This window comes from Garra rufa, chromosome 20 (genome assembly GCF_049309525.1).
Source record: "Garra rufa chromosome 20, GarRuf1.0, whole genome shotgun sequence".
In the NCBI taxonomy this organism is placed as follows: domain Eukaryota; kingdom Metazoa; phylum Chordata; class Actinopteri; order Cypriniformes; family Cyprinidae; genus Garra; species Garra rufa.
Window position 1 is genome coordinate 26,042,798 of NC_133380.1, and position 26,874 is coordinate 26,069,671.

The 26,874-nt window shown below is 41.0% G+C and overlaps 1 protein-coding gene across 5 annotated transcripts in view; it reads right to left on the reverse strand.

Annotated features, from left to right (window-relative positions):
* Window positions 1–9,363: 9,363 nt before the first annotated feature.
* Window positions 9,364–26,874, reverse strand: part of slc4a10a (solute carrier family 4 member 10a) — a 101,042-nt gene continuing 83,531 nt past the window's right edge. For 3 of the 5 annotated variants that reach the window (XR_012340749.1, XM_073825453.1, XM_073825454.1), the window contains exon 23: window positions 9,364–11,121. Coding sequence is in view for 3 of the 5 variants with exons in the window: in XM_073825453.1 (XP_073681554.1) it covers window positions 11,040–11,121 (82 nt within the window). In the remaining 2 variants the exon portion in view is untranslated. Of the gene's footprint in view, window positions 11,122–25,065; window positions 25,094–26,874 lie in introns of all 5 variants that reach the window. The other 2 variants (XR_012340748.1, XM_073825455.1) reach the window with 1 other exon arrangement.

The following is a 26,874-nucleotide window of genomic DNA, read 5'->3' on the forward strand; positions in this document are numbered from 1 at the left end:
ATAGTTTATTAAATAAAACACTGTAACTAATACAAACAAACAAAAACCGTGAGTATAGGATGAGCACATGAACACAAGCAAACAGAGGTAACAGAATCATTGACGGACAAATGGGGAGTGCACACACAGACTCTTAAATACACTGAAACGGGGGCGTGGTCACTAACAAGATAACAAGGGGGAAATACAAATATGGGCATGACTGAACTAACTAAACATAACCAAAAGGGGGAGAACAAGGACTAAACCAAATGAACTAGAAACATGGGGGGAAAACACTAGGAGAACTGAACAGGACAGGACAAAACACAGACATAATCCTGACACTAGCAAGTCGCTAGCATGATTTTATCTTTATTTTAGCATGACTAGCAAGTCGCTAGCATGATTTTAGCATGACTAGCAAGTCGCTAGCATGATTTTAGCAAGACTAGCAAGTCGTTAGCATGATTTTAGCATTACTAGCAAGTTGCTAGCATGATTTTAACACAACTAGCAAGTCTCTAGCATGATTTTAGCACGACTAGCAAGTCGCTAGCATGATTTTAGTATTATTTTAACATGACTAGCAAGTCGCTAGCATTATTTTAGCATGACTAGCAAATTGCTAGCATGATTTTAGCATTATTTAGCATGACTAACAAGTCGTTAACATGATTTTAGCATGACTAGCAAGTCGCTAGCATGATTTTAGCATTATTTTAGCATGACTAGCAAGTTGCTAGCATGATTTTAGCATTATTTTAACATGACTAGCAAGTCGCTAGCATTTTTTTAACATGACTAGCAAATCGCTAGCATGATTTTAGCATTATTTAGCATGACTAGCAAGTCGCTAGCATAATTTTAGCATGACTAGCAAGTCGCTAGAATGTTTTTAGCATTACTAGCAAGTCACAAATGGGGAGTGCACACACAGACTCTTAAATACACTGAAACGGTGGCGTGGTCACTAACAAGATAACAAGGGGGAAATACAAATATGGGCATGACTGAACTAACTAAACATAACCAAAAGGGGGAGAACAAGGACTAAACCAAATGAACTAGAAACATGGGGGAAAAACACTAGGAGAACTGAACAGGACAGGACAAAACACAGACATAATTCTGACACTAGCAAGTCGCTAGCATGATTTTATCATTATTTTAGCATGACTAGCAAGTCGCTAGCATGATTTTAGCATGACTAGCAAGTCGCTAGCATGATTTTAGCAAGACTAGCAAGTCGTTAGCATGATTTTAGCATTACTAGCAAGTTGCTAGCATGATTTTAGCACAACTAGCAAGTCTCTAGCATGATTTTAGCATGACTAGCAAGTCGTTAGCATGATTTTAGCATTATTTTAACATGAATAGCAAGTCGCTAGCATTATTTTAGCATGACTAGCAAATTGCTAGCATGATTTTAGCATTATTTAACATGACTAACAAGTCGCTAACATGATTTTAGCATGACTAGCAAGTCGCTAGCATGATTTTAGCATTATTTTAGCATGACTAGCAAGTTGCTAGCATGATTTTAGCATTATTTTAACATGACTAGCAAGTCGCTAGCATTATTTTAACATGACTAGCAAGTCGCTAGCATGATTTTAGCAAAACTAGCAAGTCGTTAGCATGATTTTAGCAAGACTAGCAAGTCGCTAGCATGATTTTAGCACGACTAGCAAGTCGCAAGCATGATTTTAGCAGATAGATAGATAGATAGATAGATAGATAGATAGATAGATAGATAGATAAGGTTTGAAGATAGATAGATAAGGTTTGAAGATAGATAGATAGATAGATAGATAGTGTGACGAGTCGGCTGCCTCCCCCCTAATTTTCATCACCACCCGTCCCTTATTTGCCGCCCTTCTCCAGGCTCCCGACGGGAGTGGGTGTGTAGGGGAGAGGAGGGGCGAGTAATCGGCTCGGGCTGGCGGCGTGTGATGAGGACGCGTGAAGGAAATGAAGCCTCATCACCGCCGCTGTTTAAATCCCGAGTGCGCCTCTCCTCAGGAGACCGGTCTCTCCCCCGTGCATGCACGCTGGTGTCCTCGCGGGTCCAGGAAGGGGTGAAGAGGGAATCCCGCGCCGACCAGGAGGACGAGCCGCCGGACCCGCGGTCCGGCTGAAGCCGCCAGATGCCGCCGCCCCAGCACCGGACAGCTCGAGAGGGATGAAGCAGCCAGAGATGCCGCCGCCCCAGCACCCCGGTGCCAGCACGGGGAGCGCGTGCGGCCGCCGGACTCCGCCCCTTTCCTGGACCCTTCCCCATCGGACACTCCCCATCCTCCACGAAACCCTAGCACTCGAGGACACCAGATCCCCCTTTTATTTTGGACACTTTATTACCCTTTTGGACACTTTTCCCCTTATTTTCTGTTTAATAAAAGCCTCTCCGAGGCCTGACGCCACACCCACTGTGTCTGTCGTTTGCCCCTCCCGCCACAGTGGTGGAGAATGCGGGCAAGGCGGGGCTTAGACAGCGCAGTGGGCAACACCTGATGACGTCATCCCCTCTCGCTCGCAAAAGTTCGTGAAAACCCGGACGGGGACGGAGAAACGATGGAGACGGCCTCCCAGCCGCAAAAGGGGTAAGTGATGTTTCAGTTTGAGTCACTTATCCTGCGGTTGGTTGAGGCTGTCGACTAATACCGGTTTTTCTGTCCCTGTTCCGGTGCGCTGCGAGAGGGAGCGTTGCCTTGGAGAGGAATCCCCGCCCACTCCGACCGTTGGAGCCTGGATGAGGAAGGTAGCACTCCTGCGTGGGCGGCGACCTCATGACGGGGATGTCGCTTGGGGGGGGGGGGGGGGTGTGACGAGTCGGCTGCCTCCCCCCTAATTTTCATCACCACCCCGTCCCTTATTCGCCGCCCTTCTCCAGGCTCCCGACGGGAGTGGGTGTGTAGGGGAGAGGAGGGGCGAGTAATCGGCTCGGGCTGGCAGCGTGTGATGAGGACGCGTGAAGGAAATGAAGCCTCATCACCGCCGCTGTTTAAATCCCGAGCGCGCCTCTCCTCAGGAGACCGGTCTCTCCCCCGTGCATGCACGCTGGTGTCCTCGCGGGTCCAGGAAGGGGTGAAGAGGGAATCCCGCGCCGACCAGGAAGACGAGCCGCCGGACCCGTGGTCCGGCTGAAGCCGCCAGATGCCGCCGCCCCAGCACCGGACAGCTCGAGAGGGATGAAGCAGCCAGAGATGCCGCCGCCCCAGCACCCCGGTGCCAGCACGGGGAGCGCGTGCGGCCACCGGACTCCGCCCCTTTCCTGGACCCTTCCCCATCGGACACTCCCCATCCTCCACGAAACCCTAGCACTCGAGGACACCAGATCCCCCTTTTATTTTGGACACTTTATTTCCCTTTTGGACACTTTCCCCCTTATTTTCTGTTTAATAAAAGCCTCTCCGAGGCCTGACGCCACACCCACTGTGTCTGTCGTTTGCCCCTCCCGCCACAATAGATAGATAGATAGATAGATAGATAGATAGATAGATAGATAGATAGATAGATAGATAGATAGATAGATAGATAGATAGATAGATAGATAAGGTTTGAAGATAGATAGATAAGGTTTGAAGATAGATAGATAGATAGATAGATAGATAGATAGATAGATAGATAGATAGATAGATAGATAGATAGATAGATAGATAAGGTTTGAAGATAGATAGATAGATAGATAGATAAGGTTTGAAGATAGATAGATAGATAGATAGATAGATAGATAGATAGATAGATAGATAGATAGATAGATAGATAGATAGATAGATAGATAGATAAGGTTTGAAGATAGATAAGGTTTGAAGATAGATAGATAGATAGATAGATAGATAGATAGATAGATAGATAGATAGATAGATAGATAGATAAGGTTTGAAGATAGATAGATAGATAGATAGATAGATAGATAGATAAGGTTTGAAGATGATAGATAGATAGATAGATAGATAGATAGATAGATAGATAGATAGATAGATAGATAGATAGATAGATAGATAGATAGATAGATAGATAGATAGATAGATAGATGGATAAGGTTTGAAGATGATAGATAGATAGATAGATAGATAGATAGATAGATAGATAGATAGATAGATAGATAGCTTAAAGCTTAATTGAGTATCAATGGCTTCTAGCAGTTTACATTAAACATAGTTCAAACAGACATGGACTTTTGGTCAATGAAAGTCTATGGGACCTCTTTATGATTTTTAATATTAATTTTTAAGAAAACCATAACTCAAACCAGTCTGAAAAGATATAGCACACTAAGTCTGAACAGTATGAAGATCTGACCCGAGTTTGGAGTATGTAGCTTGAACGGTCTAGGAGGAGTTAGTGTCTAAATATTTTTCGGTAAAAAAAATAAGAAGAATAATAATAAGTTTAAATAGGATTTCAGTAAGTTGGCTTTCCCAAGCCAACTTAATAAATACAATTAAATTCACTTCGCGCACGCTTTAATTACCTTCAAATGGAACAGCGCAAATATATGAATGAATGAAAGTGTAGTAAATGTCAACGGATTTCCCCTGCTCAGGGAGTAGGGAGCAATGAACACTGGGCAGGGACCATGTCAATCGGAACACAGTTCATTCACGGAGCTTACTTCTAACGTGCGGGTTATCTGAATCAGGTTTGTTAACTAACAGAGACATGCAAAATATGCAGAGCGGGGGCGCGATCTACCACATGTCCAGCCAAGTTAAACAAGCGCGTGGTTCGTGGTTGTTCCCTCACGTTGTATTTTGGCCTTATAAATGTTACAAACTGCGATCTTTGTGTCATCTTCACTCACACCAAAGACATGTTTACATGCGACTGTGAGTGCGCGCGTAGCCGTGACGTAATTGCATGTGCCGCTGGCAATAAAAGGATCGGCTAGGAATCGGCAAGAGGAGAAATTGACCGGCCATTCACCGATCCGGGCCGATCATGCGGAAATCGGCCGATTCCAATCACTAGCCGATCAATTGGTGCATCTCTAATTTTTATCATTGTACGTTGGTTGTGTCCACACTGCTAAGACACATTTATATGCAAACACAATGTAAAAACTGAATTTTGCATCAGATGTCTTCTTTGAAGTACGGAGGCCTTTTCCACCATAATTTAAAAAATGTTAAAATGCGACTTTATCTCACAATTTTGACTTTTTCACAGAATTGCATGATATAAACTCACAATTCTGACTTTTTTTGAGTTATCAAGTCAGAATTGTAAGACACAAACTCAGTTCTGAGAACATTTGAATTTTTCTCAATGGTGAGTTTATATCATGCAATTTTAAGAAAAAAATCTGAATTGCGTGATATAAACTCGCAATTCTGTTTTTTTTTCTCGCATTTGTGAGAAAGTCAGAATTTCAAGTGTAAACACAAAGTACAATACAATACAATACAATACAATATTTTATTTGCCATTTACACATAAAACCGACAGTTCCATGTACATTGGAATTCTAATGCAGAGCTCTCTGAGTCATGTTTAAACAATATTGCACATAAGTAGGAATATTATTGCACATAAAAAGGATATTATTGCACATTTTCTTCTGTTTCACAGAAAACCACCTTATACATTACAAGCGAAATGAGGTAGTGTGGTATTGTTTTAAATGTTTAATGTTTTTGTTCAGCCAAGAGTCTGACTGTGGCAGGGAAGAAACTATTGAAGAACCTCTTTCTGCGTGTAATGATGCTATCCGCTCTGTTGTGTCTCAGGTTGTACGTACAGTTTTTGTGTCTGAACAGAGAGTGAGCTGGATGGAGTGAGTCCTTGATAATACCCTCTGCTCTTTTCCAACAACGCTGTGTGTACAGAGAGTCCATGGAAGGAAGTTTTGTCCCTAGAATCCTCTCTGCAGTCTTTACGACTCTTTGCAGTGCCTTTCTCTCTGCCTGTGTTGTATTTCCATACCAGACAGTGATGCCTGCAGTGAGGATGCTTTCTATCAGTCCTCTGTAGGCTTGGGTGAGAGGGCGATGGCTCAGACCAGCTCTCCTGAGCAGCCGAATGAAATAGAGCCTTTTCTGGGCTTTTTTCACAGTGGCTGTGGTGTTAAGAGTCCAGCTCAGATCTGATGAGATCCGCAGTCCCAGGAATCTGTGGCTATCGACCCTCTCCACCTCAGTCCCTTTGATGATAAGAGGCTGCAGGAGAGGAGGGTTCTTCCTGAAGTCCAGTATTATTTCTTTGGTCTTGTCTGTGTTGAGGATAAGGTCATTTTCCTCTCAATAGACAAGAACATTGTTTACCAGAGTCCTGTACCCAGACTCGTCCCCCCCCCCCCATGATGAGCCCCAGGATGGTGGTGTCATCAGCATATTTGATGACGATTGAGTTGTCCTGGGTGGAGACACAGTCATAAGTGTACAGGGTAAAGAGTTTGGGGCTGAGGCAGCAGCCTTGTGGTGATCCTGTGCTGATTGTGAGCTCATCAGACACAAGTCCTCCCATTCTCACCACTTGTGATCTGTCTGTTAGAAAGTCCAGAATCCAATTGCAGGTGGGAGTCGTAATGCCGAGGTCTGTCAGCTTCTTGATCAGCTTGCCCGGACGTATGGTGTTAAAAGCAGAACTGTAGTCTAGGAAAAGCATCCTGACGTACGTTCTGCTACTTTCCAGGTGTTGCAGAGTGTGGTGCAGGGCTATTGCTGTTGCATCATCCACTGAACGGTTGGTACAATATGCAAACTGAAGGGGGTCTATAGTGTCCGGGACCATGTGGTTAATGTGTGTAAGAACCAGTTTTTCTAAACACTTCATGACTACTGGTGTGAGTGCCACTGGCCTGAAGTCATTCAGGGCAGATGTGTCCGATTTTTTGAGGACTGGTATGATGGTGGAGTATTTAAAAATACGAGGGACTATTGCCTGGGATAGTGACATATTAAAAATGTCAGTATACACACCAGCTAGTTGTTCCCCACAGGCCTTCAAGACTCTGGGGGGAATTCCATCGGGTCCCGCAGCTTTGTGGGGGTTCACCTTCTTCAGTGCTTTTAGGACCTGTGTGTGTGTCACCTGGAAGGCAGTGTCCATGGGGTCGCAGGGGGTCTTTGAAGGTGTGTTTGCTGTGTTCAGCCTGTCAAACCTGGCATAGAAGGTGTTAAGGCAGTCTGGGAGGGTGGTGTCTCGGGGGTCAGTGGCTGTCGTGGTTCCTCTATAATTAGTGATGGCTTGAATTCCCTGCCACATGCTGCGTGTGTTTTGGTTGAGGTAATAACCTTCAAGTTTTTGTGAGTGGGCCCTTTTTGCTACTTTGATGGTCTTCTGCAGCTCATAACGGGCTCTCTTATATTCCATATGATCTCCTGCTTTGAAGGCCTCCCTCCTCTATCTTGCAAATCTTACTTTATAACTCACAACTGAGTTATAAAAAAAATCGGAATTTTGAGATTGAAACTCGCATTTGTGAGCAAGTCAGAATTGCAAGTTTTGATCTCGCAATTCTTACTTTCTAACTTGCAATTGTGAGTTTATATCGTGCAATTCTGACAAAAAAGTCAGAATTGTGAGTTTATATCTCGCAAATCTTACTTTATAACTCACAATTGCGAGTTTATATCACAATCCTGAGAAAAAGAATTACGAGATAAAAACTCGCAACTGCAAGTCAGAATATCAATAGAAACTCGCATTTGTGAGAAAGTCAGAATTTTAAATGTTGATCTCGCAAATCTTCCTATATAATTCACATCTGCGAGTTTATATCATGCACTTCTGAGACAAAAAGTCAGAATTGTGAGTTTATATCTCGCAGTTCTTAATAACTCACAACTGTTTATATCTTGCAAATCTTACTGTAGTGAGTGGGGTGGGGCGAGAGCTGTGGAAATGGAGCAAGGCCAGTAGAGTTAATGATAATGAGCGACACCTGCGCCACTCACCTGTCTCTAGTCCTACTGAGGAGCTCCGGAAGGATAAAAGGAGGAGTGACGACAGTGCAAGACAAGAGAGGACCAGGCCTGGACTTTATTTTGTGTTTTGTGTGTGGCAGTCATCTGTGAGAGGCTGCCGCTTTACTTTTGTGTTTGTTTATTTTATTATTAAAATGTTTAAATGTTCGCCAGTTCCCGCCTCCTTCTTCCCGATCTACAAACTGTGTTATATTGGTGCCGAAACCCGGGAGGAAGGAGGGACATGCTGTCAGAAGAAGCCCACGCTGATGAGGGGGATTGCGGTGCTGAGGATCGGGCAGCACAGAGAAGCAGAGATCACAAGGGGATGCCCGAACAGTGGTACTGGAGCGATGGATAAGGTGGACGGAAGGCTCACTGCCGTGCTCCAGGGTCGAGGAGGGGTGGTTGCCACCCGAGAGGGAGCGGAGGAGTTGGCGCCGTTTGCCAGGAGGCTGGAGCCTGCTGCCGTCTGCCATGATTGGGGAGGAGCAGGGAACGGGGTCTCACTGCCGGCTGCCCTCAGACTGGGGGAAGCCATCATCCTTCTGCCAGGAGGCGGAGGAGCATCAAGCAGTCCACCAGAGAATGTCCAGTACCATTGCATGGCACCGCGAGTGAGAGCTTCTCGGATGGTTGAGGGCTGAGTGGCAGTGTGTCGGGGAACCGGACCAAGAATTTTTTTTTTCTTCTCTGTTTTCCTCTCTCCCCTCTCTCGTCGCTGTCTCTCTTCGTCCTTCAGTCTCCTTTTCTCTCGCCCCGTCTGTTTTATCCCCAGATATGCCATGGGCACCAGTTGACCCTGGGGGGAGTAGAGCGCAGTCTCGAGGGTACCCCCCGGCCTGCGAGGGGTGATGGGGGTATGTAGTGAGTGGGGCGGAGCCGAGAACTGTGGAAATGGAGCGAGGCCGGAGGAGTTAATGATAATGAGCGACACCTGTGCCACTCACCTGTCTCGAGTCCTACTGAGGAGCTCCGGAAGGATAAAAGGAGGAGTGACGACAGTGCAAGACGAGAGAGGATCAGGCCTGGACTTTATTTTTTGTTTTGTGTGTGGCAGTCATCTGTGAGAGGCTGCCGCTTTACTTTTGTGTTTGTTTATTTTATTAAAGTGTTTAAATGTTCGCCAGTTCCCGCCTCCTTCTTCCCGATCTACAAACTGTTACACTTACTTTATAACTTAGTTATAACAAAAATCGGAATTTCGAGATAGAAACTCGCATTTCTGAGCAAGTCAGAATTTCAGGTTTTGATCTCACTTCTTACTTCATAACTCGCAGTTATGAAGTAAGAATGAAGAATTGAGTTTATATCTCACAATTTTGAGGAAAACATTTCAGAATTGCAAGTTTGTATCATGCAATTTTGATTTTAAAAAAAGTCAGAATTGTGAGATAAGTCACAAACTTTTCAAAAAAAATTTATTCAGTGGCAGAAATGGGCTTCCATATTAAAGTCAATCAGACTCAGAACATAGACATGAGGAACTACTTTTATTTAGTTATTTTATTGAGTTATTTTGCAACATCAATCCCAAATTTCAAAAAGATTTGGACTTCAGGATACATCCGACATACACAAGGGCATTTGACTAACTTGGTAATTCTGTGTTAAAACATACCTCTCAATATCATTAAAACGCCATTTTAGGGACAGATAAAATATATAGTGTATATCACTGACTCAATAGTAAATGTATTGCAAGAACATACTTCAGCATCAGTTTATTTGCAGTCACATTTATTCGGATGAAAATTGCTCACAGTTGTAACGATACATGTTTGTCTGAATGAATAATTTAATAAACAATAGAGGCTGTTTTCAGGAAGAAATGCTTTTTTTTTTACAGTGAAATCAGCAGAACTTTATACTGCCGAGATGTACATGACATAGATGTGTGTGTCGTTGTTTTGTCAACAAACTGGAAAATGGCAAAACACTGTAATAACACTGACAGTAACATGAAAACATTCATTCATCCCTCCCTCACCCCAGTCTATACATATTTAAATCTATCCACATATTAAATAACTTTGTTATTTAAGATTCTACACATAGACAAAATACAGAATCACATGTACATGTGGTAATGATAAATGTTAGATTCGTCTCTGGTAAGTGCATGGTATAATGCCCCTCTTATGAAATGGAAAATTATTGCATTTCTTGTATGATTTTTGTACTGTCAGCAGTAATAGTATAATTCGTTCGTTTGAGCGATGAGGTCTCTTCTCGGCTTGCAAATGAGTCTTGTAGAGGAGAAAAATGCCCTGCCACTCAGAAACATTGTGAAAACAGCACTATACAGTTATATTATTTGCAACGTTTTAACAAAATATATGTTTATTATTATTTGCATGGTTGAGTGCTACACAGAATGAGATAAAGCTTTGTAATAATCATTTTCCAAAAAGCAATAAGAAAACAAAAATGGTCCAGATCAACAAGTGAATTTATGAATATGGATGTGTTTCAGGCTAAAATGAGCAGTGGCTCATAGGTTTGTGTCTTTAGGGAAATCTTGTCATAAAATTCACAAAATGAGAAAATTGTTCATAAAAGTACTTTTAAAAAGATTGGTCACTGTTTGTAAATAGTAAATGTTAACATCAAGTATCTTATGAAGAGATGTGGAGAACACTGAAAAAAGCTGATAGAACTACATTTGCATCTTCTGTCAGAAATTGCTTCTTACTATGATGATATTTTAACTATGCCCGCAAATTAATATTTATAATTTATGCATAATAAAAAAGAATGAGTTTTATATAATAAACAACATATTGAGGCTATAAGACAAGGAATTTCAATAGGATCTACTTTCAAAAAAATATAAAACATACAAAATACACTCTACCTGGTTGAAAAACAAAAGTAACCTTAATTTTGTTTCATTTCTATAGGTGAAACTACAATTTGACTACAAATGGACTGGAAAACACACAACCCAGCAATCCTCCTTGTGGGCGACAAATTCAGACACATATTCAGATGCTCGAAACAAACATCTCCACACACACACACACATAAAAAACATGTAAATATAACAAAGTGCCGTAGCACAGACTGGCACACACAGACCTACAGAACAGAAGCATTTAGTGGTGCTTGTAGTGTGGCACGATACAGAGTGTGTTGAAATACGTGAACTCACAAACTCGTCTCTCTATCCAAATCTGCCTCCTTCTCTTCACCAGCTCTTTTATGTCCAATGGCAACTTCAACCGTTGAGCTGCAGAAGAAAGAGAGAAAGACTCACATCATCATGGAGAAAAACACACTTTGATAGTTAAAAAGCTGAGTGACAAGAGTGTTGTTGTTGTAGTAAAATAATACAAACTGTTTTGTGTGAGCTCATTCTTTACAATCAAAAGTTAAAGCAAAGTTATTGATTTATTAGTTCTGTCAACTGATTCAAATATTTCATTGATCATTGTAATTAATAACTAAATAATTAATGTTCAAATTATTTACTATTTAAATATGTCATATTTAAACAATTTAAATATTAAATAATACTAAACATCTCTTTCACAATTAACCCGTTTATGCATTTGTTTCTATTTTTGGAAATAAGCAAATGTGTAATTACTCTTTTGATGACTCTCAAAGCAGAACATATACAGGTCCTTCTCAAAAAATTAGCATATTGTGATAAAGTTCATTATTTTCTGTAATGTACTGATAAACATTAGACTTTCATATATTTTAGATTCATTACACACAACTGAAGTAGTTCAAGCCTTTTATTGTTTTAATATTGATGATTTTGGCATACAGCTCATGAAAACCCAAAATTCCTATCTCAAAAAATTAGCATATTTCATCCGACCAATAAAAGAAAAGTGTTTTTAATACAAAAAAAGTCAACCTTCAAATAATTATGTTCAGTTATGCACTCAGTACTTGGTCGGGAATCCTTTTGCAGAAATGACTGCTTCAATCAGCCTGTGGCACTGCTGAGGTGTTATGGAGGCCCAGGATGCTTCGATAGCGGCCTTAAGCTCATCCAGAGTGTTGGGTCTTGCGTCTCTCAACTTTCTCTTCACAATATCCCACAGATTCTCTATGGGGTTCAGGTCAGGAGAGTTGGTAGGCCAATTGAGCACAGTAATACCATGGTCAGTAAACCATTTACCAGTGGTTTTGGCACTGTGAGCAGGTGCCAGGTCGTGCTGAAAAATGAAATCTTCATCTCCACAAAGCTTTTCAGCAGATGGAAGCATGAAGTGCTCCAAAATCTCCTGATAGCTAGCTGCATTGACCCTGCCCTTGATAAAACACAGTGGACCAACACCAGCAGCTGACATGGCACTTATGGGTACTTGACACTGGACTTCAGGCATTTTGGCATTTCCCTCTCCCCAGTCTTCCTCCAGACTCTGGCACCTTGATTTCCGAATGACATGCAAAATTTGCTTTTATCCGAAAAAAGTACTTTGGACCACTGAGCAACAGTCCAGTGCTGCTTCTCTGTAGCCCAGGTCAGGCGCTTCTGCCGCTGTTTCTGGTTCAAAAGTGGCTTGACCTGTGGAATGCGGCACCTGTAGCCCATTTCCTGCACACGCCTGTACACGGTGGCTCTGGATGTTTCTACTCCAGACTCAGTCCACTGCTTCCGCAGGTCCCCCAAGGTCTGGAATCGGTCCTTCTCCACAATCTTCCTCAGGGTCCGGTCACCTCTTCTCGTTGTGCAGCGTTTTCTGCCACACTTTTTCCTTCCCACAGACTTCCCACTGAGGTGCCTTGATACAGCACTCTGGGAACAGCCTATTCGTTCAGAAATTTCTTTCTGTGTCTCACCCTCTTGCTTGAGGGTGTCAATGATGGCCTTCTGGACAGCAGTCAGGTCGGCAGTCTTACCCATGATTGCGGTTTTGAGTAATGAACCAGGCTGGGAGTTTTTAAAAGCCTCAGGAATCTTTTGCAGGTGTTTAGAGTTAATTAGTTGATTCAGATGATTAGGTTAATAGCTCGTTTAGAGAACCTTTTCATGATATGCTAATTTTTTGAGATAGGAATTTTAGGTTTTCATGAGCTGTATGCCAAAATCATCAATATTAAAACAATAAAAGGCTTGAACTACTTCAGTTGTGTGTAATGAATCTAAAATATATGAAAGTCTAATGTTTATCAGTACATTACAGAAAATAATGAACTTTATCACAATATGCTAATTTTTTGAGAAGGACCTGTATGCATATCTATAATCATTCTACAGTGGAGATCAAAATTAGAGAACAACCTATAATTTCCTAAATTCCTAGTTGAGGTTATCCTAACAGGAGTAGAAATGCAGTTTTTCAAGCAAATTTTATAAATTAACTGCATAACTGCATTAACTGAAGAACTGTATAAAAAACTGTATAAACTGTATAAAAAACTTAAATTAGATATTTAAACAAGAACTCAAAAATCAAAATTAGAGAACACTTGCAGATGCCTCCAAGTTATTGGTGTTAATTTGGCACCTGGTGCTAATTTCCTTAATTATTTGACAAACCCTTTTTAACTGGCAGCATTTCTCCCATTTTTACTGAGATTGTAAGGTTGCTCTAAGGTGACTGAAACCCTGTGACAGGAGGTTGTCCAGATAAAAGCCAGAGGGATGGCCCTTTTAACCATTGCAAGAGAAGTTGGTCATTCCAAATCTGTGACTTCTCAAATATTGAAGGTTTACAATGACACTAATTCATTGTAATTCATAATTCATGAAGAGGGTATTGATCTGTCTCATTATGTTTAGGAGAAGTCTGCAGTAACCAAACCTCTCATCAGCAGAAAGAATCAAAAGGCTAAGCTCACCTTTGCTGAGGAGCATAAACCTGTGTAAACCTGAAGCACGGGCGCTAAAAGCCTGTCAAACAGCGCCTGATTATTGGACTAAGCTATATTTAGCGTCTGATTCGCTAATACTGTAAAAAACACACAGGGATTACATATAAACACAGTTGGTTATGTCTAAAGTGAAAGTAAACAGTTGAGAGAAAAACGGATGCACGCCTCTTTATTAGATGCTTGCAGCTCTTAAAGCACAGACTAATCATGCTGCCAATTGCATTAAAGGGACAGTTCACCCAAAAATGTAGTCATTCACATGTTGTCCCAAATCTCTATTAATTGTTTTCTTGTGCTGAACACAAAAAAATATATTTTGAAGAATGTGGATAAGAGTAGCACTTGGGGACTTGGGGTAACTGGGGACCAGCAACTGTTTGGATACCCACATTATTTAAAATAAGTTTTATGTTCAACTTGTTTTACGCTTAAAAAAAACATTGTCATTTTTGGGTGATGGTACGCTAATAAAACAAAACATAAAGGAAAATCTCTTACTGCTCTTGACTGAAGAACTTTAATACAGTTGCTTTAATAAGAGTCAATGTATAATTTATGTATATTGTCAGGTTTTAGTCTGTTTCTGTTCTGTTTTCCCAGTGTTTTTCCCCCCATGTTTCTCATGTAAATGGTTTAGTCCTTGTCTCCCCCTAGTGTTTAGTTCCTTTTGGTTTGATCATGCCCATATTTGTATTTTCCCCTCATCATCCTGTTATCTCGTTTGTAACCACGCCCTGTCTTTTGTGTATTTAAGTCTGTGTCTGCTCACTTCTCTGTTTATGCTCCTGGTTTTGGTTTGTTTGTTTGTTTGTATATTCAGTGTTTCATTTAATAAACTTTAATATATTCATTTACTCCGGTTCTCCTCCTCCATCTCCACTCCTCAACCAGCCAGATTGTGACGGACCAAACTAAAAGATGAACCGGGCTGAGGACCAACTCTGGAACCTCCAGCAAGGTGAGCGTTCGCTGGAGGAATATGTGGAAGAGTTTTTGAGCGTTTACCATCTGGTGGGATGGAGTGACAAGATGGTTAACGCATGTTTCCAGATGGGACTCAAGGATGATAGTTTGTTTAATTTGATTACTCCTAGTGATTGCTACCGTCCCATAGCAGATTTTGTAAATTTTGTTCTTGATTTATGTGGTTCCCCGTTCCAAGTCATGGTGTAGGATGGTAATCCTCCTCCCATCTGGAAACATGCAGTCACACCCCATCTCACCAACAGCCAGAGCCCTCTGCATATCACTCCAGCGACCTCACTCCCTCCTTGCCTCCCACGTGTCCCCAAGTTCTCCTAAGCCCCACGATGGTCCTCAGCCCAGTGTCTCAGGCTTCCTCTCCGCGTTCAAGCCCGTCAGCCGCCAAGCCAGCGTCAGCTCACAAGATGGCCACCATGTTACTATCTGCCCACAAGATGGCTGCCACGCCAGAGTCTGCAAGCAAGATGGCTGCCACGCCAGAGTCTGCAAGCAAGATGGCTGCCATGACAGAGTCTGTTCTCAAGCTGGCTGCCACGTCAGAGTCTGCACGCAAGATGGCCTCCGTTCCTGAGTTCCCGGCCAAGATGGCCTCCGTTCCTGAGTTCCCGGCCAAGATGGCCTCCGTTCCTAAGTTCCCGGCCAAGATGGCCTCCGTTCCTTTGTTCCCGGCCAAGATGGCCTCCGTTCCTGTGTTCCCGCCCAAGATGGCCTCTGTTCCTGAGTTCCCGGCCAAGATGGCCGCCAAGCCTGAATCCCTGGCCGAGATGGCCGCTGTTCCTGAGTTCCCGGCCAAGATGGCCGCCATTCCTGAGTTCCCGGCCAAGATGGCCGCCAAGCCTGAATCCCTGGCCAAGATGGCCGTTGTTCCTGAGTCCCTGGCCAAGATGGCCGCCAAGCCTGAATCTGCACCCAAGATGGCTACTGCCAAGTCAGAATCTCCGCTGGTTCCGCCCAGCCTCCCAGAGCCTCCGCTGGTCTCGCCCAACCTCCCAGAGCCTCCGCTGGTCTCGCCGAGCCTCCCAGAGTCTCTGCTGGTTCTGCCCAGTCCTCAAGTGACCGCGCTGCCAGAGCACCCTCCAGTGACCTCGCCGCCAGAGCGCCCTCCAGTGACCGCTCGCCCAGAGCCTGCTCATTCAGAGTCTCCTCTGGGGTCGTCCAGTCCTCCAGAGCCCACTCCTCAAGAGCGCCCTCCAGAGCCGGAGCTCTCTCCTGCGCGCCCTCCAGAGCCGGAGCTCTCTCCTGCGCGCCCTCCAGAGCCGGAGCTCTCTCCTGCGCGCCCTCCAGAGCCGGAGCTCTCTCCTGCGCACCCTCCAGAACCGGTGTCGCCTCCAGCGCACCCTCCAGAGCCGGCGCTTTCTCCAGCACGCCCTTCCGTGCTCTCCTGGGTGGACTATGCCCTAAATTCCCCCAAGAAATTTTATTTGGGGGGGCTACTCCCCTGATCAGCCATGGCCACCTGGACTGTTTACACAGCCATGGCCATCTGGACTGTTTACTCGGCCATGGCCACCTGGACTGTTTACCCAGCCATGGCCACCTGGACTGTTTACTCGGCCATGGCCACCTGGACTGTTTACTCGGCCATGGCCTCCTGAGCCCCCAGATCTGCCATGGCCACCTGGACTGTTTACTCGGCCATGGCTTCCTAAGCCCCCAGATCTGCCATGGCCACCTGGACTGTTTACTCGGCCATGGCTTCCTGAGCCCCCAGATCCGCCATGGCCACCTGGACTGTTTACTCGGCCATGGCTTCCTGAGCCCCCAGATCCGCCATGGCCTGCTGGACTGTTTACATGGCCATGGCCTCCTGAGCCCCCAGATCCACCATGGCCTCATGGACTGTTTGACCCGCCATGGCCTCCTGAGCTCCCTGATCCGCCCTGGAGACCTCCCCTGTTTCCTGTGTCCCCTGTGTTCCTGCTTAGCGGTCTCCAGGGCGCCCACCCTCCCTCCCCATGGATGTTATTAGGCGTGAGACGCGCCTCCGGGGAGGGGTGGGGGGTAATGTCAGGTTTTAGTCTGTTTCTGTTCTGTTTTCCCAGTGTTTCCCCCCATGTTTCTCATGTAAATGGTTTAGTCCTTGTCTCCCCCTAGTGTTTAGTTCCTTTTGGTTTGATCATGCCCATATTTGTATTTCCCCCTCGTCATCCTGTTATCTCGTTTGTAACCACGCCCTGTCTTGTGTATTTAAGTCTGTGTCTGCTCACTACCCTTTGTCCGTCGATAACGTTACATGTTCTCTGTTTATGCTCCTGGTTTTGGTTTGTTTGTATATTCAGTGTTTCATTTAATAAACTTTATATTCATTTACTCCGGTTCTTCTCCACTCCTCAACCAGCCAGATTGTGACATATATAGAGTTTTATTTTTTATATTTGTTCATTCAATTTCTTGAATGCTACTGATAAATACACCTACTGTACCTGAAAATTAAAGCACTATTTGTTTTATTTGTATATTATGTGTATTTGTAACATGTAGCATATCTTTGTTCTTATTTTTTAATAACAAAGATAAAATAATGGCAAAGATTTTTATGTTCACTCACTTTGGCCTAAATATCTGCCATTCTTTTTATTTTATATTTTGTTACCTTGGGGTTTTGGTTTTAAAATAGTGAAATATGTTTGGCTGTACTGCTCAGACTTGTAAAATAGCAAAACCAACATGACAAAGAATCGTGATAAAATCGTGATATTTCTGAAAAAAAAATCGTGATATGATATTTTTGCCATATTGCCCACCCTTAGCTTAAGTCATTCAAAGCAAAGGCCTCAACACTTCCTACTAATTTCTGACAGCTGTAACTCTCAAAAATTTTAGTTGTAATCTTCTTTCGTGCTACAGTGGTTACTCTAATTTTAATTTAATTTAATTTTTTTTTTTTTTTGGTTGACATTTTTTGTTGAAATGTACGGAAGAGGATTAGGGCCACGCAATAAAAAAATTATAACCATCTCGAGATTAAAGTCGTTAAATTGCGAGAAAAAAAGTCGAGATTACTTGTTGAGATTAAAGTTGTTAAATTGCGAGAAAAAAGTCATTAAATTGCGAGAAAAAAGTCGTTAATTTGCGAGAAAAATAAGTCGTTAATTTGCCAGAAAAGTCCTTAAATTGCGAGATTAAAGTCATTATAATACGAGATTAAAGTCATTAATTTGCGAGAAAAAAGTCGTTAAATTGCGAGAAAAAAGTCGTTAATTTGCGAGAAAAAAGTTGTTAATTTGCGAGAAAAAAAAGTCGTTAAATTGCGAGAAAAAAGTTGTTAATTTGCGAGAAAAAAAGTTGTTAAATTGCGAGAAAAAAAGTCGTTAAATTGCGAGAAAAAAAGTCGTTAAATTGCGAGAAAAAAAGTCGTTAAATTGTGAGAATGAACACACTGTCATGTTCATTTCATCTGGTCGGACAGAGTCAAGCAGTGTCTGCAGTGGCGTAGTTTGTAGAGAAATGCACACAGATGTAGCACATGATACGATCAACTGGGGTTCAAACCTGACTTTAGCAGAACTCGCTTCTCTTCCTTTTCTCATCACATCACATCTGAAAAGTGGGAATCAACTGCTTAACCAGCGTTTAATTATAATGTATTAATAAGGGGTAGGTTTAAGCAAATCCATTGTAAATAGCTTTCAATTTGTGCGTTTAAAAAGATTCTTGCTGTCGCAGTGTTTCTGCTGTTTTCCGCGTCAGTGTTGTTGAGAATGGCAGCCCTTTTTCATCTGCCCTAAAACTAGTTGAAATCACAGCAGAATCTGTGGTTTGTATCGCAGAGCTCTGCTTCTCACAGTGCTGTTTAGTGGTCATCTGATCGAGTCTTTAGGCAGAGCTAAGAATATAACGGTCCGTGCAGCGGCTTCACACAAGTAGCGCTTTTCTGCTGTGCGCTTAAGTCCTGACAGTAGCTCCTGAGTTAGTAAATTGTTGTCACTCGGGTTTTACTGATACATGATCTGGCTGTCACCTTGTGTTGACATCGTGAAACTTCATGATTTGTATATTATGACCGTGGGCCACTTATAATTGCCTACATTCCAAGACAAGATGCGGTCCATTTGAAATTCAGCAACGAGCCGTAGCCTATTTGGTTCACGTCCAGATTTGCACCCGCCACAGATGCTATTTACAGTGAAAATAGTGATATGCAAGCCCGGATTAACCATACGGGCAACTGGGCAATTGCCCAGGGGCCCATGACATCTAAAGGGCCCAGGACAGCAAGGGCACGAGCAAAATAAATTGCCTTATGTTATTTATCTTATTTACACGAAGGTATGTCATTTCTGTTTCTACATAGTCGCGCGTTTACAATGTCTCCTCCGCGAAAACACGGACGGGATCGCGCACTCCATTCATAAATACGGAATTTACTATAGACCTTTTTCCTGAACGCAGAAGTAAGTCCGACTCTTAACTGAAAGAATGCTTTGCATTTCCGGTCTGCATTGTTTCTAGTCAAATTATTATATTCCGAGCTAATAAACTAATGTTAAACCTATTTAAAATGTTTTTAAAAAGCACATGGCTCCATAGCGCCATCACTTGGCAATGTCGCAATGACCGTCATTTGTCAGTGCCTCACTTTAATAAGTGTGTAGATGACACGAAGCAGCGGAAGGTAGCTACATTAAAAACAGATGGACGCTATTTGAATGGGTTCCTATGGAAACCGGAACAGAAAAGCATTCAATCTGACGTTAGAATTCGTAATGGCGGCGCTCATTGTTTACTCAGGAAAAAGGTCTATAGCGCGGAATAGGCCTATGTCACGCTACAATTGAACGTCTCTGAGTGGGGAGACGGCAGTTCCGGTTAGCTTTTTAGGGACGTTCTAAAACGCTTAACGTGGCTTAATGTACGTAAAAAACTACCAGGAAACCCCACATTTCTGTCAAACCTTACTTGGAACAAACACTAACTACTATCTAAAGAACGAGTCCTTATTCGACAGGTAAAGTGAATAATATCACGTTAAGCGTTTTCTCCCTCATAGAAGCCCGTTATAAGGAAACAGCGTAACGTGGTTTAACGTATCTTAACAACGACTAGGGAAAACAAACTTCTGTTAAATTTCAGTTATAATAAATACTTGCTGCTGTCAAACGAATGAAATATCATTAAAGTGAATATCATCACGTTAAGCGTTTTATCCCTATATAACTCCATTAAGGAAAAAGCATAACATGGTTTGTTATAATGCAGTGATTCTCAACTCAAGTCCTCGAGGCCCACTGCTCTGCACATTTTGTATGTCTCCTTCATTTAACACACCTGATTCAGATAATCAGCTCGTTAGCAGAAAGATCCATGAACTGAACTGAGTGTGTCAGCTTCAGAAACATACAAAATGTGCAGAGCAGTGGGCCCCGAGGACTGGAGTTGAGAATCACTGTTATAATGGACTTCTATGGGGGGGCGATCATGCTGTATGCTGAATAAGAGCTCGTTCTTTTGACAGCAGCAAGTATTTATTATAAGTAAAATTTAACAGAAGTTCGGTCTTTCCTGATCGCTGTTGAGGTAACATTATGTTCAACCACGTTAAGCTGTTTCCTTATAATGGGCTTCTATGAGGGAGAAAACGCTTAACGTGATATTATTGAATGTCAAAGTCAAGTGTATTTATATAGCAGAGATAAGTGTAATACATGTGTCAGATAAAACATCCTTTTTAATTAATCGAATTTTGTTTTATTTACAATCATTTGTGGGAATACATAGATGGGGCTGATCGTCCCCCCAGTTATTCCAGGGAAACCGGGTTGGTGTAGTATTTTAAGTTTCTTCCGACCACTTTGCGAGACGTAGATGCTCTCCTTGTTGAAATGCAAACTGCAAACGAAAGTGCTGCCCCGGAGAATATTAAAAGAAGGCCCCTCATCTCTCTTTATTAATCTCACCCAAGACTTGCATAGTGTTTCGTCGTAGAGCAACCTGGTACGCTTCAAGAACAACTGCTGCCATTGTTGTTATCGTTGCAGTAGCGTTACTAGCAATGACCGGAAGTTCTATTACCCTACTCCGCGTTCCGGAAGCAGGAAGTGAGACATAGGCCTATACCACGGAATTCGTCGATTTTTGGGTTAATAAATCAAAAGTTGGTCTGTCACTTAATTCAAATCGCGATATGGACTAGTGTCTGTGAAAACTGAAATGCAAAAAGACCGTTTTAATATGAATGGTGGAGACGCGTTTTTTTTTTTTTTTTTTTTACTACGCGCATACTGAAGCACGTGTGACGCTCACGGTAATTTTTTGCATTTGCACCTCACATGAACAGATAAACTCAATCTCCAAAACTGCTGTGAGTGTCACTTTTACCGTTTCATTTAAGAAAACTAGCATCATATCATACTGTACACACAGAAACTTCACGGCAACCTGTCAAAATAAAAGTACGGTTCAACATGTAACAACAATATTAGTCTTGTATTCCTTTTGTACAGTATAATGTAGGTGTTTATATATTCCTATTTAAATAATTTACATAAAACAATATATATGATAAAAAAATAAATATTACAACAAGATTAACCACTTAATTGTAGAAAAAATACTACAATTATTATTTAAACGTTTTAAACTGAATATTATTTTTCTTCCATGTATTGATTTTAACAGTAAACCTCTGTTTGTTTGCCAAAAATTAAAAGGGTTTATTTTTCATTTGATTAAAAATAAATAAATGTTTATGCTTTCATTTGATTATCAGAAAAATTAAAAAAAAAAAAAGCAAAAGATTGTTCAAAATATTAAAATAGAGAGTTTTGGACTTATTTTTCACTGAAATAAATGTTTTCGTTTTTACACAAAGTAGGCTAAAGTACCGGGAATAAAAGTAACGTTGGCTACTGGCAAATGGTTTGAAAGTGGTTGCTTAGCTATTCATTTTTTTGTGAAAATGGAGGATACTTCCCTCCCTCTCAATGTAGTGGGTCAATTTTACCAGATTATACTGTACAGATGCTGATGTGTTTTGTTTTCATAGCATCATATGTGAGTGAATATCTTTGATAGGGGGCATAGTAGTGCATTTGTAGTTCTATGAGCATTTAAATATTTGTAAGTCAAAATATGATGACAGTTAGGATTTGAAGTATTGAGTATATATACTGTATATTACAGTAATATATTCTATATTTGACCATATTATGGTGATCCTGGGGTCGTGATGATGGGGCCCTTGAATATTGTTGCCCAGGGTACAACAAAGTGTTAATCTGGCCCTGGTGATATGTATAGGCTAAACTAATTGACGACAACAGGATGTTTAGAGATGTGCTACAAAACTGACATCTGGACGTGACTCTGTATTTTTCTCTGTATTACAGCCGTTTGAACGCATTGGCTGCTTGGAATGAAACGTTTACAGGGGTTCCCCGCTTTTAAGAAATTTCAGATCGTAAAAACAGCTTCTTTTCATTTTAACCTATTGTTTTTGTTATAACGTAATCTGATTCAAATTAGTAATCAATAATAATCATTATTTTACCACTACTGGGGCGCATCAGGCGCATTTATTAAACATATAGCCTATAGCCTATTTCAAACGAAGCCGGCTGGACTTCTAGACGTGACTCTCCACAATCTCTGATTAAATCGTTCAGGTTTACTCTGTATTTCTCGGTTTTGAACTTACTATTTGAACAAATTCGTTTTTCTTGGATCCTTGGACTGAAACGTTTACAGGGGTTCACTGGTTTAGGAAATATCGGATCGTAAAAACAGCTTCTTTGTATTTGTAAGGTATTGTTTTCGTTATTGTGTACTGATTCAAATCAGTAGGATAATCAATAATAATTATTATTTTATTAGTATCTGGACGGCGGCACATCAGGCAAACATATTTCAAAGGAAGCCGGTACCACGGTCCTGACCGCATCATCGCTGTCTTTACTGGGTTTTATTTATTCACATATGACTGGATGTGGTGGACTCTCATGATTTTGGCTAATGCAGGGTACTACTGAATGATGCGCATCAGAGGGGATTTAGAAGTGGCTAGACAAAGCTGACTGATAAAGAAGTGGGTACAGGCCTACGCCGTATACCTGATGCCTAATACATTATTAATAAACGCTGGTTAAGCAGTTGATTCCCACTTTTCAGATGTGATGTGATGAGAAAAGGAAGAGAAGCGAGTTCTGCTAAAGTCAGGTTTGAACCCCAGTTGATCGTATCATGTGCTACATCTGTGTGCATTTCTCTACAAACTACGCCACTGCAGACACTGCTTGACTCTGTCCGACCAGATGAAATGAACATGACAGTGTGTTCATTCTCACAATTTAACGACTTTTTTTCTCGCAAATTAACGACTTTTTTTCTCGCAAATTAACAACTTTTTTCTCGCAAATTAACGACTTTTTTTCTCGCAAATTAACGACTTTTTTCTCGCAATTTAACGACTTTTTCTCGCAAATTAATGACTTTAATCTCGTATTATAATGACTTTAATCTCGCAATTTAAGGACTTTTTTCTGGCAAATTAACGACTTATTTTTCTCGCAAATTAACGACTTTTTTCTCGCAATTTAATGACCTTTTTCTCGCAATTTAACAACTTTAATCTCAACATTTAATCTCGACTTTTTTTCTCGCAATTTAACGACTTTAATCTCGAGATGGTTATAATTTTTTTTATTGCGTGGCCCTAATCCTCTTCCGTAGAAATGCCTTGGATATTTTGTAAAACATGTTAATATCTACGGCTAATATTCCTTCAAATTTTGAGCCATGAAGATTACCAATATTTCAGAAAAAATCAACTATTTATAGATTGTTCTCAACTGTAGACTTAAATGTTGCCATTGAAAAATGCAAATATTTTTGTTAAACAGACTATATGGGTTTGATTTTTTAATCAATTATATTCTACATATAGAGTTTACTCTATACAAACATTATTGAGCTCTACTAGGAACTGTGTGTTTGTTTGTGTGTGTGTGTGTGTGTGTACTGGTTTGACCTATATTATAGGGCCAAACTTTCATATTACGACGACATGCTAATGCAAAAGGCGAAATAAACAAACAAAATAACGTTTTGTTAAAAATGTAAAAAAGCTCTGATTAGTTTAAATCAGCTCTGAATATACCAGTTCACACAACAAAATGAAACAGTTATATCAAATTAAATAAAACCATCTTTGTTAAAACAAAAAAAGAAACAGCATGAAGTGCATTTGTTAACTTTGATTTGTTTAAACTTTAACAACTGACCTCTGAACTAACTGATTTCTGAAAATCTACTCCCACTCAGGCAATTCAATATGTAGAATATTTCTATATCAGAACAGATTTGGAGAAATTTAGCATTACATTACATCACATGCTCACCAATGGATTCTCTGCAGTAAATGGGTGCCATCAGAATGAGAGTCCAAACAGCTGATAAAAACTACATAATAATTTACAGCTAATCCACACGACTCCAGTCCATCAGTCAACATCTTATGAAGTGAAAAGCTGAGTGTCTGTAAGAAAGAAACCCATCATTAAGGTGTTTTAACTTTAAACAATCACTTTTGGCCAAAAAACAAGTCCAAATCTATATCTCCATCACCTCCAGTGAAAAATCCCTACTTGTCCTATCACATTAAAATACACCGACATATCTGTTTACAATTGTTTTGAACTGTTTTAGCTTGAATGTGGTGTTTCATGTGTACATATTTCTCCCTAATTCAGACGAAGTGAGTTTTTCACTGGAAAAAAAATATTATGGATAGAGGACTTGTACTATTTTAGCTGGAATCAATGGTTTGAAGTTAAAAAACAGCTTACTGATGTAATTGTTTCACAGCTTTTCACTTACCATGACATCAATTGATGGATTGGAGTGGTGCAGATTACTTGTGGATTACTGTGATGTTTTCATCAGCTGTTCAGATTCTCATTCTGATCGCACCCATGTAATGCTAAATTTCTCTAAATGCTCTGATGAAGAAACAAACTCATCTACATCTTAGATGTCCTAAGGTTGAGCAAATTTAAATTTTTGAGTGAGCTATTCCTTAAAATTGTGCATGCGCTAAAGCTTGACCTTTGACCTCTCCAAAAATCATGCTTTTCCATGCATTAAACACTCTCAACAAATACACACAAACATGCACACAAAGCCTTAAATGCTCTGGAACAAAGAGCTTGCAACTGATAATGTAATGCCAGTGGTTTTAGTAAGATGCCTTTTGTAAAGCCTGCAGTTATTTCATTCTTGTTAAACTCTGGTGAGGAAGACGCAAAATGTTTGAACATTCAGGAAACATCAACCATAGCACCAAAAGATGGAGGCCAGACACCCACAGCACTAGTGTATATACAGTGATCGTGCACAGACGGGTTGGGTTGTGTCTTACCTTTGGAAATCAGCATCTGAGACATGAGCTTATGATTGACAGGGATGAAAAATTCAGTCATGATATGAGCCTGATATTCACACTTCCATTTAGAAGAGAACAGCATGCTTGAGGAGTTTGTTAATCAGATTGCTAATTGAATGTCATCATAATGAAATTCAGATCCTGAAGGATCCTAATTGGATTAAAGATTAGTCCATTTTATTCAGTTATCTTTTAGATTCTTATTAAATTCCACTGGGAACTGATTTTCAAATTAGGAATCATATTCACCTTATTCTTCAATATGTAAGTAAGCCTATGGGTGAGACTGCTGGTTTATTAGTCACTATAGGGAAATAACTAGAAGAATAACAATGTGCAGTAAATGGTATTATTTGCACTACAAACCAGTGTGTTCATACTTAAGATAATACATCAAAATAATATGGTAAGACAGAACAATCTGCTGTTTTGTACAGCTAAAAAAGGCTTGGGTCCGGAAGTCAGACCCAAAAATTTTATAAATGGCTGTGCCCACTCTTACGGCAAAAATAAGGTGGATATATTTAGCATTTTTTGAGCAAGGCTGAGGGAGATTTCATTAAAAGGGCTCAGATATGACTAAACTGCTCTAATAATGAAAATGATGCCTATTTGATCTTTAACAGAGTTTTAAAAGTAAGATTTCATTTCAATGTTTTAGAGGAATAAATGTGCTGTAAGGTGATGGTCTTCGGTACTGAATCAAGAACTGAAAGAGTCCCATAAACATTAAATTCTGTGTATTTTTATCATCCTAATGAGATGTTTGCAGGTGAATGGTGACCTTAAAGCAACATTGTTGTGTGTGAGTGTTTTGTTATGAGTAAGAAAACTTAAATAAGCATTAAGTTTAAAGTTACATTAACATGCTTTACTTTTAGTCAGCATTTCAGAGTTCTAATGTGTTCCAGGAATATGCATTTCATATGTGTTTGTATTTAGGTCATGGTCACTTTAAGATCGCGCTGTGCTAATGTGGGAAGTAAATACTCACGCACTTCATGCGCATTTCAGCGGTTTGCTCGAGTTTATTTTCATGGCGCTTCAATCGCATCTGTCTACTTCTCATGTCTGACATAGCATCGTCGGTATGTATACTTTGTTTTGTGAGATTATTCTGGAAGTATTATCCGTTATTTTTGACAGTGATTGTAAGTTTGTAGAGTGTAATCTGCCGATGGTTTGAACTCACGTCGGCTATGCATATGCTAGCTCTCACGTGTTCATTTGTTACGAGCTGCACGGTAAAGGTGCTATAATGACCAGAATGTAGTTCACATGTATTTCTTTATTAGTGTTAAAATGAGTACAAACAAAATGCAACAGTAATTGTGCAAATTAACCCTTTATAGGGCGAGGCACCATATTTGATCACTTAATCGAACATTTTCAATAGCCTCTGCCTCCCTTGTATGAGATCGTGTAAGCACATGGATTTGTCCCAGCCAATCAACAGATGTTAGTCTACGTCACGGATAGCGACACAATGGCATCTGACCAATCGGAAGTTGTCTGGGGCGTTTCAAACTTCAGCGTGCTTCCGGAATGAGAAAATGCTGATTTACGCTCCTACTTTGTCCCACAAAAACGGAGAAAGCATCGAAATGCACAATGGTAAGTCAATGAAACTCACACATTATATAGCTGAATAGTTGTGTTATATGGTGATATAGACGTTGTTTGCGTTTGATTTCTAGAAATTAGTGAACGATGTGGTAAAAAAAATGGTGTGATCATATTTGATCATACGCCCGTTTGTGGTAACACAACAGAATGTCCATTTTT